This window comes from Mytilus galloprovincialis, chromosome 10, assembly GCF_965363235.1.
Source record: "Mytilus galloprovincialis chromosome 10, xbMytGall1.hap1.1, whole genome shotgun sequence".
NCBI lineage: Eukaryota > Metazoa > Mollusca > Bivalvia > Mytilida > Mytilidae > Mytilus > Mytilus galloprovincialis.
In genome coordinates, this window is record NC_134847.1 from 55,553,591 (window position 1) to 55,570,662 (window position 17,072).

Consider the following 17,072-nt stretch of genomic DNA (forward strand, 5'->3'; position numbering starts at 1 on the left):
AATCATGTTTTGTTGCCATGGAAACTTGTTCAATGTCAAATTTGTTTTGTTTCTCTGAGTACCTTGTACTGTAGTACGGTATTCAATTATTAAGAATACATATGATAACTTTTAAATTTGCAGTAATTTTTGGGCCAAATAAGGGCCTTATTTATTGCCCCTACTCCTTTGAATTACATAAATAAAGTTGTGTACTTTTACAAGCCGGAAATGTTATCAAATTCTACCAATTATAAAACAATTATTTCAAATCATAGAAAACAACATGTTCATTTGAAACAATTGTACCAGCTTGCATAATAACAAGACAAAGCATGAATCCTTTAAACCAGATCTGTGTTTTGCAATAACCATAATGTTCATATACAGATCAAAGTTAATTAACCAGTATTTGAAGTCTATGTACCTAACACTGTATACATATGTGCATATACCTCTGTTTTTGAAATGCTTTTTGTTTTTATATTGAAAAAATAATGTGTAATGTAATGCATTACACAGGCAAAGTAATTGTAATGTAATGCATTACATGTGAGAAAAAATGTAATTGTAATTGTAATTGTAATGGAAGAATCACAAAGTAATTGTAATGTAATGCATTACATTGCAATGTAATGGCCCCAGGCCTGGATCAAACTATCAAAGATGAGAGATATTTAATGAAAAAATATAAATTATTTAAAGACCAAAACGTGTTTAAGAGCAGACCATTTCTATATGTGTCAGACACACCATATCGAGTTGTATTGGAACGAATGGCTAGTTTTCAATGACACCCCTCCCCCTTTTTCTGATATTACTGACTCTGTGCATGGCTAGATATGTTTTATGTTAGTTTGCTAATTAGAGGATATATGCAATCATGTTTCGACATGAAACTGAATTAGATTCAGTAAGATAAGATCTTCTCATAATTTCTGTGAAGGTAAACATGCAGATAATCTGATAAATAATTTGAATGTGTTTGTTTATATTATGATTCTTCGTTAATTTAACTGTAGAATAGACTTTCGCTAATATCAAGAGGTTTATACAGAAAAGTCTTCTATCTTCTTTATATTCCTTAGACGCAGTGTTCACTATTTGTTCATCAGTCTGGTGTGATAATTTCTCGAGGATGATTTTCAAAATTTTCTAAATAGATGTTAAAAAGAGGTGCGCGTGCTTGCGTGCGCATCCAAATGTAAATATTCGGAACTCCAGTTGAAAAACCGCGAAAATTTAAAAACTTCTCAATTATTATGATTACATTGTACATCGATGATATTTTAAGTTTATATTTTAATTATAATATAAAAAATAATTAAATAAATATACCGAATAATTTCACCTATTTATTTAATTGAATATATCATATTTATACAGATATACATATAATTAAAATAGCATGAACAGGTTTGAGATCTCCCAAAATATAGATAATTAATAAACCAAAATTAGATCTTCTTAATAATTGGTTAGAATTGATTTTTTTAAAGACACTTAAAAAATAAACACAAAACAAAATTAATTTGAAAAAGCCAATTTGTTATTGGTGATCTCTCCAGAGTCCTGACCACTTGTTCTTGTCCAAAACTCCTTTCCATGCATAAACAATGCAATTCGTTCTACCCCCTTTTTTATGGGAAAAATGATTGATTATATAGGGATCATGGAAGCATGACAGGAGGAAACCCCCTCACGCTTATGGCAGTCAGTGGACCCCCTTATAAGTATTATAAATTCTAAATTAGACACTTATTATCCAATCCTTTATAATACTGCAGCACTGCTCCTTGTTCGATCTGCTCATCCAATATATCTGTACCCTTCAATTTTGACAATAAGATTTTTCTGTCGCGATTGACTGACGTTAACCCAACGTTGAATTAACGTTGTTGTTTAAACGTTGATTTTAACGACGTAAATTCAACGTTGAAACAACGTTGTGAAGTCAACGTTGAATACCATGACGTTAGATCAACGTTGAATTTAGGTCGATCAACGTCACGACCATATTTCAACCAAATTTCAACGTTGTCACAACGTTGAGTGCCCACTGGGTACTCATCATTATTCAAATACCTTGAAACATGTCAATAACTTATATAAGTCATTAGAAATATGTATATAAGAAGACTTTAACAGGTCAATGTGATCTTTAACATTAGGCAAGTGTCCCAATTATATACCAAATGTTAATAAAGCTGTTACTTTCCTTATTCTGTTGGACACTCCAGTTTCCTCCATAAAAAAAGATGGCTTCTACAACATAGCAAGTAGAGCTAAAAGAGGTGTCATTCTTATTTTTTAGGACCACCAACTGTCACAATACCACAGTCATCATACAGTGTTATTATTGGTAGCTCTGTAACCTTGACCTGTAATGTGACATCTGACCTTGACATCACTTCTGTTACATGGCAGAGAACAACTAAAAATAACAGTGAATTATTATATATAATTGTATACTCTGATGTGATATCAAGTGTAAGTCCAAAATACAGTGGCAGTAACAGCAGTTCCCCATCTCTGACCATCTTTAATGCTGACAAACAAGATGAAGGATTTTATACTTGTATAGCTACAAATGAGGATGGAAGAGGGAACAGCTCTGTCACTTTGCTCACAGTAAAAGGTAGATTTAAGGAACCAACCATTTTTATTCTGAAAACAATGTTTCAGGATTCAAGATTCAAGTTGAGAAATGTTTTTTGTTCCTTAAGGTTACTAAGTTTGAAAATCAATCATTTTCTCATAAGATTTGTTTAAGGAATTAATCATTTTCTCATGAAGATAAGTTTAAGGAATCAATCATTTTCTCATGAAGATAGGTTTATGGAATCAATCATTTTTCTCATGAAGATGGGTTTAAGGAATCAATCATTTTCTCATGAAGATAGGTTTAAGAAATCAATCATGTTCTCATGAAGATAAATTTAAGGAATCAATCATTTTCTCATGAAGATAGGTTTATGGAATCAATCATTTTCTCATGAAGTTAGGTTTATGGAATCAATCATTTTCTCATGATAGAAAATATATAAATTGTGATGCAACAAGGAAATTCTTTTATTACAATATCTTTGAATTTGTTTTGCAATGTGTTAGTGTTTATTTGAACATTGAAGTATAAAATAATTATTCCATATATTCACATGGTCAATCATGAATTCATTACAGTATGATATTTTTCTTTTTTCTGATAAGTTTATGAATTTATTTGACAAAATGTTGAATAAATGGAGTGACTGCTTAGCATTGTATTAGATTATCAGCAAACTTTAGTCAAATCGTTAATGATTTTATGAAGTTCTAATTGACTTTTCATAAGGTTAGATATTTGACTATTTGTTTGCTTTACAGATAACTTTGGATATTGTAACAAGAATGTGAGTTACCTTAGATTGCATGCCATGGTACCTGTAGGATATTGTTTAGATGACAGCATTGTTTGCTACAATACAAATGATACAGGCAAAACTATTGAGATTAAGAACATTGTCAAAGGAGTGCAGTTTATAGATGTAAAAACAAAACCAGGGGTTGACAATCAGACTGGTTTTGATCTCTGTATAACTAGTAGCCTTAAGGATGTGTCGGGACTTTATCAGGTATTTATATAACTTCTGCATATTTGGGGCAAAATAAGCCCAGTATTGATGCAAATGAATGCAGAGGCGGATTAAGTGGCCCAGGGGGTCTGGGCTCCCCTTTGGTTGATTATGTAGGGAATCAATGAAGCATGACCAGATTGGGCCCCCTCTTACCCTCTTAGACAGTCATTAAGTCCCTACATAAAAAAATTCTGGATCTGCCACTGGTATGTCATGTGTGATCTGATGAGTTCAAATGATTGAAACTTCTTTCAAATTGTTATTTGTAAGAATTAACATAATTGTATATTTATAAGTATTGGTATCTCAAATCTTCCTTTCCCGATCATGGTCCTTTTATATTTTCAAATGTTTAAGAAGCACTTTATTTAGAATATATGATATTTTTTACCATTGCTTGCCAGCTAAGATTCATTATGAAATTTTTCTCTCACTATTTGGCCTTAATGATGTTGTAATACTTCAATTTTTAGTAAAAAATGTCAGACAAACAGATAAATCAGATGGCATTTTAGGAACAATTAAATAGAACAATTGTAATGCATTAAAATAATTAAAATATTAACAACGGTGCTCTTTTCTTGGTTGGGTATATTACAACTGAGAAATGAGGATAACTTGACCATCAAAATGTTATAAATCTCTGGAAATGTCAATTCAAAAGAATAACTTGTACAGAAAACAAAAGTCAGGTAAAAAATTCATTTATAAGCTGTAGTATCGTAAATTCTTATAAGGCTCAAGTAGAACTCTTTATCAATTTTATATGAAGTAGTAAATTGTAAAACTATTTTGTAGTTGATAGTAACTGTTAGTATAGATGAAAGTCAAGTGATAAACTTAACATGGAACATAGAAGTTGAAAAAGCAAGATGTGTTTTAAATTCCTCATATGAAGTAGAGGTGTTGGAATATGAATCTGTTGGGAGTGTGGTGTTACATATAGACAGTTGTGCACCCGATAACTATACCACACTAACTTCTATAGGTTTGTTTGCTAGATTAAAAGTTGCATTATTCCTTTATTGATTGGTGTTTGCTTGCACATGTCCAGCGACTATTTTCGACAAAAAATCTTACGACTAAAAATTAATTGTAAGTAATATACTGAAATGTTAATTATTAACAAGTATTTTTTCTCTCAACATTATTTGGAAAATGAGTCGCAGAAGACAAAAAAATAATTTTCATGACTTATTTTTTCTTATAAGATAAATTGGGAAATGAGTGACAGAAGAAAAATATGATACTTTCATGATGAGTACAAATAATCAATTTAAAATAAAATAGGTAGATCTAGTTTCTTTTTTGACTTCCACAGGAAATGAGACATGTTGGATAAGGGCAGAAATTGACTTATATATGTAATTGACTGTAATTTTGTTCCAACCTTATATTTGCCTGAAATGTTTTTGCTTGGATGTTAAGGAAACTTCTATATATAATCAATGTTCAGATCAAAGTAAAGGCTTATTAATTTCTTTTACTTCATCTGTGCCAAAGATGCATAAAGTATTAGGACTTGATAGAATAAAGTGTCTCGGTAGGTCTGTTTGTTTTCTATAGAACTATACCATATCTTGAGAAGACTTGGCTAATTGGAATCAGAATTATGTGTCTAAGAAGGGTCAAATCTTCTTGCTTAACCTTGGTTTGTTGTTTTTATTTGAACCTTAATCACATCTTAAATATGAAAAAAAATTGGTGAAGTTTGTTTACATCTTTTCCACAGCTCTACAGTCAGATGATGAAATAAGTTTTACATCAAATAATGGTTATGGATACATCATTACCAGTCCACTTAATGCAGATGTAAACACTTTCTATAAATTTCAGTTGGTGGTAAGTATAGATCAGAGGCGGATTTATAAGGTTTTTCAGGGAAAAATTTGGTTGAATATATAGGGAATCACTGAAACATGACTGGAGCGGGCCCCCCTTTTATGCAGTCAGTGGGCCCCACCTTACAATAATTTCTTGATCCACCACAGAAGATCTGTAGAAAAACATTTCAACAAAAATACAAGATTATTCTGCAGATGTATCAGAGGGTATGGTGTAAACCTGCCACCAAAAAAATAAAATAAAAAAATGCAAATAGTATATATGTCACAAGTCAATTATTGCAGTTATAAGACATTTTTAAATACAATTTTATGTTTAATATCTACATTATGAAATCATGCAAGCACTTTAAGTGTCAGAAAACCTTGTTAAATTAATGTTAAAAGGTTTTAATTAATGTCAAGGATGAAATCTTTATTTTTGGTGTATAAAATAGTACGATAATAATAATGATATTTTTTTGGTTCAGATATTGGGATTTTATCTAACAACTTTGAATGGTACATAACCCAATGTTGTTTGAACTATCAATTAGACTAAAAAAAGCTAAAAAAATCACTTGTAATCTCCAGGTGAAGGAACTGTAGAATACACTGTAACATTTTTTTTATTATTTTGTAGATGACAGAAAACGCCATTGTCCTTCAGACAGTTAATGTAACAATAGTGATTGTTGATTCCAGCAAAAGACCTTTGTGTCCACGTACAATCAACGTCAATATAAGCTTGTTAGATGTTGAGGGAGAAACTGGCTACAAAGTTAAATGTTCATCTTATAATAATAGATCTATAGCCTATGCTGTCTCTGGGACAGGTATGATCCTTTATTATTTTTGAAGTTTGTAGTTTATTCATTAAGTTTTTATGTAAGAAAATAGTTTTTGTTAGCTGTAACATTAATTTTACATCATATAAACTTAATTGGTAACCTGAGGTTCACATTATTTTATGAAAAAATCCAAAAATGTGACATTTTCAATCATGGTTCTGAAATATTGTTTTATAATGGCCATATTACTACATTATTCAAAACTAAGAGGTTATCAACTTTCTGAAGACAGTAGTCGTCGTCTGTTTATGTAGTTCATACATGTTTCTCGTTTTCGTTTTTATATAGATTAGACCGTTGGTTTTCCGATTTGAATGGTTTTACACTAGTAATTTTTGGGGCCCTTTATAGCTTGCTGTTCGGTGTGAGTCAAGGCTCCATGTTGAAGGCCGTACCTTGACCTATAATGGTTTACTTTTATAAATTGTTACTTGGATGGAGAGTTGTCTCATTGACACTCATACCACATCTTCCTATATCTATAAAGTAACATTCTTCATTTAAAAAGTTGGTATAAAGAGTTTTGTTAGGTCAGTCATCTTGTTGTTACAGTTAGTGTAAACAGGAGACATTGGATTAAAATTATCTTGAGTCTTAGAGGAATGAATGTATGGTTTATGTGGATATTTGCATATCACATTTTGAAAATAATTTAGGAATTAATAAAAGGGTTATATACAAAACATCTTATAGGCAGTAATTGAAGTAAAGTAATCATGAATAGGGAATTAGCTGTTAGACAAAATGCAGACATCAGCTGTAATTTGCTCAAGGTGTATCTTACTTGTCCATCAATGGATGGACATTTATATGTGTCCACACTTTTAGCTATTTAAATTTTTCATGTACATAAACCATAGACGAATGTGAAAGATTATCAGATTATATACAGCCAAACCTGTTTTAAGAGACCACTTAAAGGAGAGAAAAAAGGTGGTCTCTTAAGACAGGTGGTCTTATAATACATGGATATAAAATTGGTGGTTTTTAACACAGGTTTTTGCTTATACAGGTGGTCTCTTAAGCAGGTTTGACTGTATATGTAAGATGAAATGGTTGTGTTTTTATATGAAAGTTGAAATGGTTGTACTTTATATATTTCAGACTATTTTGGAGTACTGTCTTCTGGAGAAATCCATTTGATTTCACAGTTACCTAGATATTTTGACACCATAACATACTATAATATTATTGTGAGATATGATGGAAATCCTCAGCATTCAGAAACTGTTGGAGTTGTTGTACACTTAAACAGTGAGTATTGATAAAGATGAAACTGCTGTAAGAGTTGTAAAACATTCAGATAGTGAGTATTCCAAGTTTCATGTACTTCAGAATAAAAGTATAGACTCATTGCCTTGGAGTCACAAAAACATGTTTTGGTATGGTATCATGTCTTTCTACAGACTGTTTTTACCTAATGAGCTAGATTTTTGAAAAAAATTCAGAATGTTATAGTCAGATATACAGTGAGGGGTATATTCATTCATTGTCATATTTTAATCAACATGCATGTAGTATTTGCCATTTCTGCATTTCGTAGAATATTTCATGCATCAAAGTCATACACAGTACAGACACTTAATATGATCTTGTCCAGTTCACAAAACTATAGAAACTATTTTAAAAGAAAGATGTTTTATTTTTGTACTTTTAATTATGGAATTGATAATTTATTTGTGCAAAAGGATTTTTAAACATTCAATGCTTCTTTAGGTAATCACTCCAAATTTTATGATGATATAACTCAGAACAGAATTCAGAATACAAGACACATAAGGGAAGTAAAATAATCCATTTTAATCATCTACCAGCAGTTTTAAAACTATGTTAAAAATCAAATGTGAGGATCAACAGCTTCCTAAATTTCAATAAACACACTTGTGCACTTTGATATCAAATAGAATTCCCAAATATTTGTTAAGATATGACTTTATTTATAATTCAACATGTTCAAATGCACAAATGTTCAAGTAAGATTGACTGCCTCACTGTGCCCTCACACCACCAACGATGCTTTGATTTCCTTTTTCCATAACATAATAAAGACAAGCATTTGAAATTGACAACCATATTTAACCTTTTTTTTCTTTATTTTTTTTGGTGTTTTAACACCACTGTTAATCGCCGCTTTTGGGCTATTTTGTGGCGGCCAGTTTTTATTGGTGGCAGAAGCAGGAGTGCCTGGAGAAAACCAATGACCTTTGATAGGAAAACTGACAATCCTAGTCAATTAAGATTGGAGTCGAGTGTACCCACATGAGCGAGGTTTAACCTCAATTTTGACTTGTTAGTGATTACAGTAGTAACTACTTAGATCACTTGGCCACTGAGGCCCCGGATATATGATTAACCTGATAATTAGTGAATCAGAGTGACAATGACCTGTTTTTATGGCTGTTTAATTTTGAAATAAGGTGCAAAAAAGTTAGTGTCTAAGAAAATTATAAATTTTAGCATCATAAAAAGTAATATTTTGCATATAAGACACAAGTCTCATGAAAGAGTCATTTTTTCCATGCTAGAGTTATTTCCCTTTACAAATGGAAAAAATGCTGAATTTTTCATTTCTGTTCTATAACTTTAGTTGCCGCAACCGAATGTTATGAAATTAGTACACAATGCTTATTACCTAAAATAACACAAATAAAGTTTGAATTTTGGTGGCATCACTTTTTCTGTTCTAGAGATATGCCCTTTATAAAGTTATATATAATGCAAGCACAGGCATCATCTATGTCCCATGGACACATTACCCATTTCTTTTCTCTTTAATATCCAGAGTTTTAATTTTTTGTAGAATCGGTCAGTGCAGTGTGTTCACCTATCAAAACGGAGCCTCAAGTTTGGATTCTTAATGCTTGTGCAAGAATAGATATGAATTGTAGTGATCCAACCCAAACAGATTCAACACATCTACAGTATTCTCTTGATTTTATAGAATTAGGAAGTCAAGCTTTCACGATAGATAAATTATCAAATGGTGTATACAATTTATGTTATCATCTGACAGAAAGTATGCGATATCAGGTATGTACAATCTACCACCAGTCTACAACTTGTCAAGTCTATACTTGTGAAATGACTGGTTTCATTGGGTAACTTTTGTTCTTATTCTCAAATAAATAAAACAGTTTTAAATATATTGTATGTTGAGCGTAAAAGACATTGTGAAATAAGACTTTTTTTAGACAAGAATCCAAATTCAATAAAAGACATAAACCCAGATTCATTGATTATTTTAATCTAATTTTTATTTATCCTACTTCGTCATAAACGTAGTCTTCAGTTAATTTTATTAGTTATAATTCAGTGTATTATTACTTTCCATGACTTCATGTGTATAGGATAACTTCAAATTTAAATATTCTATGCAAAAAAAAAAAAAAACACCACAAAATTACATGTTTTAAAATTACTTAATCAATTTTTAAATTGGTATTTATCAAAAATGATTGAATTCACATCATATTTAATTTTCAGCTTGCTGTCACTGTATCCAATGATCTGTTAGATTACATAGCTTTTATATCTCTGGAAGTTGAGTATGTAGACACAACTCCTCAATTTTTCAACTCATTTTATTCAGTAGACATTCCAGAAAACATACCTGTGGGAGTTAGTGTTATTACAAGCCAGGCATCTGTAAGATATGGTCATTTGTCTTTTTCAATCCAAGGTAAAGTTTAATATTCCATATCAAGAAAAGTATAATAGTATTAGGCCGTTAGTTTTCTCGTTTGAATTGTTTTACATTTATCAATTCTGGGTTTTTTATAATATTTTTCCAGTGGAAATGATAAAACATTATAGTTCTTCTATTGGGAACTTCTGATTTGAAGGAACTTCTATTAATTTTTCATAGTAAGGTATAAAAGGCCACAAATGGATAAATGTAAAACAATTCAAACAAAAAAAATACCAACTTTTAAAAGGTATTTACAAAACAATAAACAAATAAGAAACAAATATGATATACATATATCAACTCTTTTCAGAAAACACTATTTTATTCCACATTATCACAGTAGAAGGGGACTTTTCACTACAACTGTAGCAATCTTGGTAACAATAAATTGTTGAATAAGATATATGCAAGACATTTAAATGGGTCCACATTTGTGGAAATAAATATATTTATTAGGGATTTTTTTTTTATTTACAGGTCAAGAAAATATTTCAGCTTTTGAAATCACAAAAACAGGAGTTATTTTTACAACATCATCTTTAAGACCATATACGAATCAGACCATGCAGTTTAAAGTTCAGGTACAAAGTTTATACAATAGATGTAACAATTTCATTTTTTTATGCAAAGACTAGTTAGCTGGGAGTCAGAATAATAATTTACTTGTCTTCCTGCGGACTGTTACCTTTTGAACTATAACTTTAAAATCCAGCTCAGCCTGTTGGTCTAGTACAAAGCAGGGTTAATATTCATGTTACATCAACATGATTTCGTTCTGAATATGCATACTGTAAATTCAGAAATTATTGCGTGCATTTATTATTACGATTTTGTCATTTTAGACTTAAATGCGATTTTAATTTTTACGATTTTGAGAAAAATCCTCTTTAATTCATATAAAATATTTCAAAATGAGAGTTTAAATTATTGCATTGACGACTATGTTGCATTTTTTGCAAAAAAAAACCTCGCAATAATTTCTGAATTTACAATATTAATTTGGTGTTGGATATTAAGCAGCCATCCATCATCTAGTCCACAATGTAAGAGAGTGTGCACATACATTTAGGTGAGTATCACAGGCTCTTTTGAACCTCTGATTAAATATCATTAACCTAAAATAGTTAGCTAGTGCAGCAGAGGGACCATCTTTGATTTATTGCTGTTTTGTGTACATTCTGTCCTTTCTTTTGTTAGGATGCATTTGATATGTGAGCCTTCTTACTACTGGTATAAGATTTTATTTTTGATACTTAGTTATATAAGTCACAGATGGTGTTTGTTATACTTATTGACTGTCTACTCTCTGATAAGTAATTTTATGCCCCATTTATGGGCATTATGTTTTCTGGTCTGTGCGTTCGTTCGTTCTTTCGTCTGTCCGTCTGTCTTATGCCCCATTTATGGGCATTATGTTTTCTGATCTGTGCGTTCGTCCGTTTGTTCGTTCGTTTGTCCGTCTGTTCGTCCATCTGTTCATTCCGCTTCAAGTTAAAGTTTTTGGTCGAGGTAGTTTTTGATGAAGTTGAAGTCCAATCAACTTGAAACTTAGTATACATGTTCCCTATAATATGATCTTTCTAATTTTAATGCCAAATTAGAGATTTCTCTCCATTTTCACGGTCCACTGAACATAGAAAATGATAGTGCAGACAGGGCATCCCTGTACTTGGGACACATTCTTGTTTATTGATGTATGGAACTGATTTTTGTTTTATTTAAATATTTCAGGCAATGAATGTGAAGACTGGATTGACAGCTTCAGCAGATGTTAATGTGTTTATATTAGATGTAGATGATCCTCCATCATGTGAAGTAACTGGATTTCTTTCTTTGTTACCTGTTGATTCACCTGTTGGGACTATTGTAGTAAATTTTACCTGTATTGACCCAGACGTAGTACAAGAATATATTAGAGAGTTGGATGCTTATGTTGAGATGTCCCAAGATAATTTGAAAAAAGGCAGAGAGATGTCCAGATATAATCTTAATAGAAGTGAATAATTTAATTTTGAATATTGTTTTTTAAAATGTTTTGTATTTAGGCGGACACAATATTTTGCCAATCATGAAAAAGCACTTAATAAATGTCAAAATCTATCTACAATGTACTCTCAGCAACCAACAAAATTGTCAGACGATATCTTACTGGAGTCATTGATCCTAAATAAAAAAAAATTGTTTTATTTTGAAATTTTAATAAATAATGATAATAAACAAACAGCAAACATTGATAAACAATGACAAAAAAATCTGTTCTGAAAGATGCCGGTGAGACTGAAACCTTCTGTTTTTTAAGATGGTACCTAACACTACAGGGAGATAACTCTGTAAAATCAGCTAAACGTTTTAATAACGTTGTGTTGTTAAGGGAATATTTTAGCTTCTCAATGATCAAAATAAATGTTTGTCAAACTGTTATATAACCAGTGTAATTTTTCTGACAAAACGGTTGGTTCAAAATTTTTGAAATTTGTATATACTTGTTAAAGTGTCAAAGTAAATACTTCGTCAAAATTTCAAGAAAAATAAACGAGTCAAATTAATTTTAGTTAAGGTGTTGGGTACCACCTTAAAGACTTTTGATTTATTTTATTGGTTTTGGATATTATCTTGAAAACTAACATAGAAAGACATTTACAAAAACCCAACAAATTGAATAGAGAGAACAGGTTAACAGCAGAGTTGATAACTTAAGTAATTGATATCTGCAAATCATTTTGATGATGGTCTATGATATTGGGATGACTACTTATATATAATAAGTGGTAAGCCATTTTATTTAAGGGCTTGTTAGATTTGAAAATATTTTTGAATTTTTATTTTTCAATAAATAATTTGACTTTGCCACTGACAAGGAAAAATTTCATAAGAGTCAATTTCACTTGTTAGCAGTTTAAAAGCATGTTTGGAAATGCAGTTTCTGTCAAACAAAATTATTTGACATTCTTTTTATTTGTAATTCTGTTTCAGATGATACTAACTTTGAGGTAAAATTTCTTTCCAAGGGAAGGGAAACTACAGGATCCATATTAACCAAAACTCTATTACCTGTCAACATACCTATGTACAATATAACGGGAATAGTTAGAGAGATTATATCTACTGAATCACCAAGATATGATATTGTTAAAAGAAGACAACCTGTATATCAGGAACCATTTGTGGTAAACGTCAATTGTAAGTAGTTAGTCAAGATATTATGGAGTTATAAATAGACAGCCTATATATGAGCTCTGTCATATAGAAATTGACCTTATGCAAGTGCACGTATACCTGTACATGTTTAAGATTTTGAAAGATTTTGGAAAACTTGAATACGAAATAAAAGATTAATACTGGTCTGTTTTGTAGTGTTCTAAGAACAACTCTATTATCAAAATTGCATAGATTTTTTTTCAACCTGAAATATGTTAACTGATGTATTGATATTCTTTTATATATAAGGTCTATTTCTATCCATCGCAGCTCAAACATCAGAAACCATCTGTTGTCTTGACTGTCTGAACAATGAAATATCTGTTGCATTTTCAAAAGAACTACAGAATCAGAGCTTCCTTAATTTTGGTTCCAGGCTTTCTGTTAGTATGCTTTATCCTGTGACAAGTTTTCTCACTGATGACTTATCAACTTTCTGTTTTTCAAATAGCTGTATATGTTTACACATAGTGGCCGTACATGGAAGAAATTATCAACAATAGAACAACCAATCAGAAGCTCTATTCACAAATAAATCTTGCAATTAAAATTGATCATAAGTTATACTGAAATGTTTATGACTTATTGGTGAGTGATGTTATTTTCTGACAGTATCTCACATTGAAGAGCAGAAGATTTAAGATTTTTAAAAAGGAGGGGCATAATTCCACAATGTATAATTTTTTGCCCAGTTCATGACAAAAATCATATAAAGCACAGAAAATGGGAGATTTTGTTTATTCAGAGATCAATTACACTTTTTTTCAGTGAAAAAAGTTAGAATTTTCATATAGGGGACATACTACACAAAGGCCGTAATTATACAAACATGAACCCCATCAAAAGTGGGGATGATCTCATGTACTATTGAGGGCAAACAGTTCTTGTTTCACTAGTGGCACCCATCATGCTAATAAGTAAAGTCAACAATTATATATTGATTTTTTTCAGTGACACCTCCAGATCCTTCATTTGATGTCTATATCATAAGCCCAACAGAAATCCAGGTCAGATGGGGGTTTACACGGTTAGAATTTTACAACATTACTGAATGGTATATTATCAGTTGGAATGAAAGTGAAATAAATGGATCTGTGAACAGGTTCAGTGAGATACAACAGTACACACTGACTGTGGAAGAAGACAAAGTGCACACAGTACAGGTCAAGGTCAAAACTAAATATGGATTGTTAGTTACTCCTGTTAAAACAGTCAAAACGCCAGGTAACAAGCTATTTACATATAAAAAGCCTGATCTCAATTAAGATTTTTGGGAATTTAAAATGTAACTAATAAGGAAATTATACATTGTGATGGTTTCATTAGCAATATTGTGGAAAGTTAGAAAAATCAGAATTAATCAAAGTTCTACATTTTATTTGAGTTTGGTGATTTTCAAGGCATAGCTTTCAAATTTTCCTATTTGATTTACAACAAACCAAAACTTTTAAAATACAAGTAATAAAAGGTCTTAAATAAACAATTTAGAATGCATGAACTTAATAATAAATATCAGCATTTCCTGTGTATTTTATTCTAATTAATCATTGAATTGACCTCCAAAGACTGCTGACGGTCATATAACCTGATATAAACATAGATATAAAAAGAGAGCTAACACTTGCAATTGTACCTTTCTAGGTCTGTTTGCTTTCAAATTACATGTTAAAAAATATATTAATCATTGATTTTACCTGTACAAGAATGAGATTTTGTGGATAGAATCTGTCAACCAAATGGGTTGCTCTTATTCACTTTCAATGTTGACATTCTTTTCCTTTTAAAATCTGAACATGCCTAATGTTTGTGTAACCTATTGTCATCTTTAGCTAAAAGGTTAAATTAAAGGTCACATGAATACAGATTCAATGGTTTCAAATTATTCACTTGCAAGTGAATAATTAATCAGCAATGTTTGTTAGCTTATATTGACAAAATTGAACCAAACTGGCTGCTAAAAGTGAATTAATATTTCACTATTTCCTTTAAAACTTGAACATATTTTGATTTTTTGTAACTTTACTCCTAGAAGCTAATGGCCGTTTAATGAGGTTTACATTTGCCATTCTTATATGAGCTTGAAAAATCAGAGTTGATTGAATATTTTTTATCGAGGTTATGCCTCTTTCGAAAGACTTTTATCACCTATATTTCTATAATAAAATTGAGAAAGAAAATAGGGAATGGGTCAAAGCGACAACAACTCAACCATAGAGCAGACAACAGTCGAAGGCCACCAATGGGTCTTCAATGTAGCGAGAAACTCCCGCACCCGTAGGCTTGAAAAATTTCAGACAAATCAGACCACCTGTTGTCGGGTTGCTGACCCTGAATAAGTAATTTTAAGGAAGTTTGGTTATTATTGTGAATAATATTATAGATAGAGATAAACTGTAAACAGCAATAATGTTCAGGTAAGTAAGATCTACAAATAAGTCAACACATCAAAATTGTTAGTTGACCCCTTAAGGAGTTATTGCCCTTTATAGTCAGTTTTTAACAATTTTTCTAAATTAAGTATTCTTTTACAAAAATCTTCTCCTCTGAAACTACTGGGCCAAATTTAACAAAACTTGGCCACAATCATCATTGGGGTATCTAGGTTGAAAAATGTGTCCGATGACCGGGCCAACCAACCAAAATGGCTGCCATGACTAAAAATAGAACATAGGGGGTAAAATGTAGATTTTGGCTTATATCTCTGAAACAAAAGCATTTAGAGCAAATCTGACTGGCTTTAATTGTTTATCAGGTCAAGTTCTATCTGCCCTGAAATTTTCAGACAAATTGGACAACCTGTTGTTGGGTTGCTGCCCCTGAATTAGTAATTTTAAGGAAATTTTGCAGTTTTTGATTATTATTTTGAATAATGTTATAGATAGAGATAAACTGTAAACAGCAATAATGTTCAGGTAAGTAAGATCTACAAATAAGTCAACACATCAAAATTGTTAGTTGACCCCTTAAGGAGTTATTGCCCTTTATAGTCAGTTTTTAACAATTTTTCTAAAATTAAGTATTCTTTTACAAAAATCTTCTCCTCTGAAAATACTGGGTTAAATTTAACAAAACTTGGCCACAATCATCATTGGGGTATCTAGTTTGAAAAATGTGTCCGATGACCGGGCCAACCAACCAAAATGGCTGCCATGACTAAAAATAGAACATAGGGGGTAAAATGTAGATTTTGGCTTATATCTCTGAAACAAAAGCATTTAGAGCAAATCTGACCGGCTTTAATCGTTTATCAGGTCAAGTTCTATCTGCCCTGAAATTTTCAGACAAATTGGACAACCTGTTGTTGGGTTGCTGCCCCTGAATTAGTAATTTTAAGGAAATTTTGCAGTTTTTGATTATTATTTTGAATAATGTTATAGATAGAGATAAACTGTAAACAGCAATAATGTTCAGGTAAGTAAGATCTACAAATAAGTCAACACATCAAAATTGTTAGTTGACCCCTTAAGGAGTTATTGCCCTTTATAGTCAGTTTTTAACAATTTTTCTAAAATTAAGTATTCTTTTACAAAAATCTTCTCCTCTGAAAATACTGGGTTAAATTTAACAAAACTTGGCCACAATCATCATTGGGGTATCTAGTTTGAAAAATGTGTCCGATGACCGGGCCAACCAACCAAAATGGCTGCCATGACTAAAAATAGAACATAGGGGGTAAAATGTAGATTTTGGCTTATATCTCTGAAACAAAAGCATTTAGAGCAAATCTGACCGGCTTTAATCGTTTATCAGGTCAAGTTCTATCTGCCCTGAAATTTTCAGACAAATTGGACAACCTGTTGTTGGGTTGCTGCCCCTGAATTAGTAATTTTAAGGAAATTTTGCAGTTTTTGATTATTATTTTGAATAATGTTATAGATAGAGATAAACTGTTTCCAGCAATAATGTTCAGCAAAGT

General features: G+C 31.2%; 1 protein-coding gene across 1 annotated transcript in view; it reads left to right on the forward strand.

The window, feature by feature from the left end:
• The window catches only part of LOC143047887 (uncharacterized), a 72,350-nt gene that overhangs the window by 18,503 nt on the left and 36,775 nt on the right, over positions 1 to 17,072 (forward strand). Inside the window, exons 7-18 of the mRNA XM_076221211.1 lie at positions 2,294 to 2,617; positions 3,346 to 3,593; positions 4,395 to 4,584; positions 5,329 to 5,438; positions 6,063 to 6,255; positions 7,375 to 7,524; positions 9,071 to 9,300; positions 9,754 to 9,949; positions 10,436 to 10,539; positions 11,690 to 11,954; positions 12,932 to 13,138; positions 14,108 to 14,380. Coding sequence (XP_076077326.1) covers positions 2,294 to 2,617; positions 3,346 to 3,593; positions 4,395 to 4,584; positions 5,329 to 5,438; positions 6,063 to 6,255; positions 7,375 to 7,524; positions 9,071 to 9,300; positions 9,754 to 9,949; positions 10,436 to 10,539; positions 11,690 to 11,954; positions 12,932 to 13,138; positions 14,108 to 14,380 — 2,490 coding nt within the window. The remainder of the gene's footprint in view (positions 1 to 2,293; positions 2,618 to 3,345; positions 3,594 to 4,394; positions 4,585 to 5,328; positions 5,439 to 6,062; positions 6,256 to 7,374; positions 7,525 to 9,070; positions 9,301 to 9,753; positions 9,950 to 10,435; positions 10,540 to 11,689; positions 11,955 to 12,931; positions 13,139 to 14,107; positions 14,381 to 17,072) is intronic.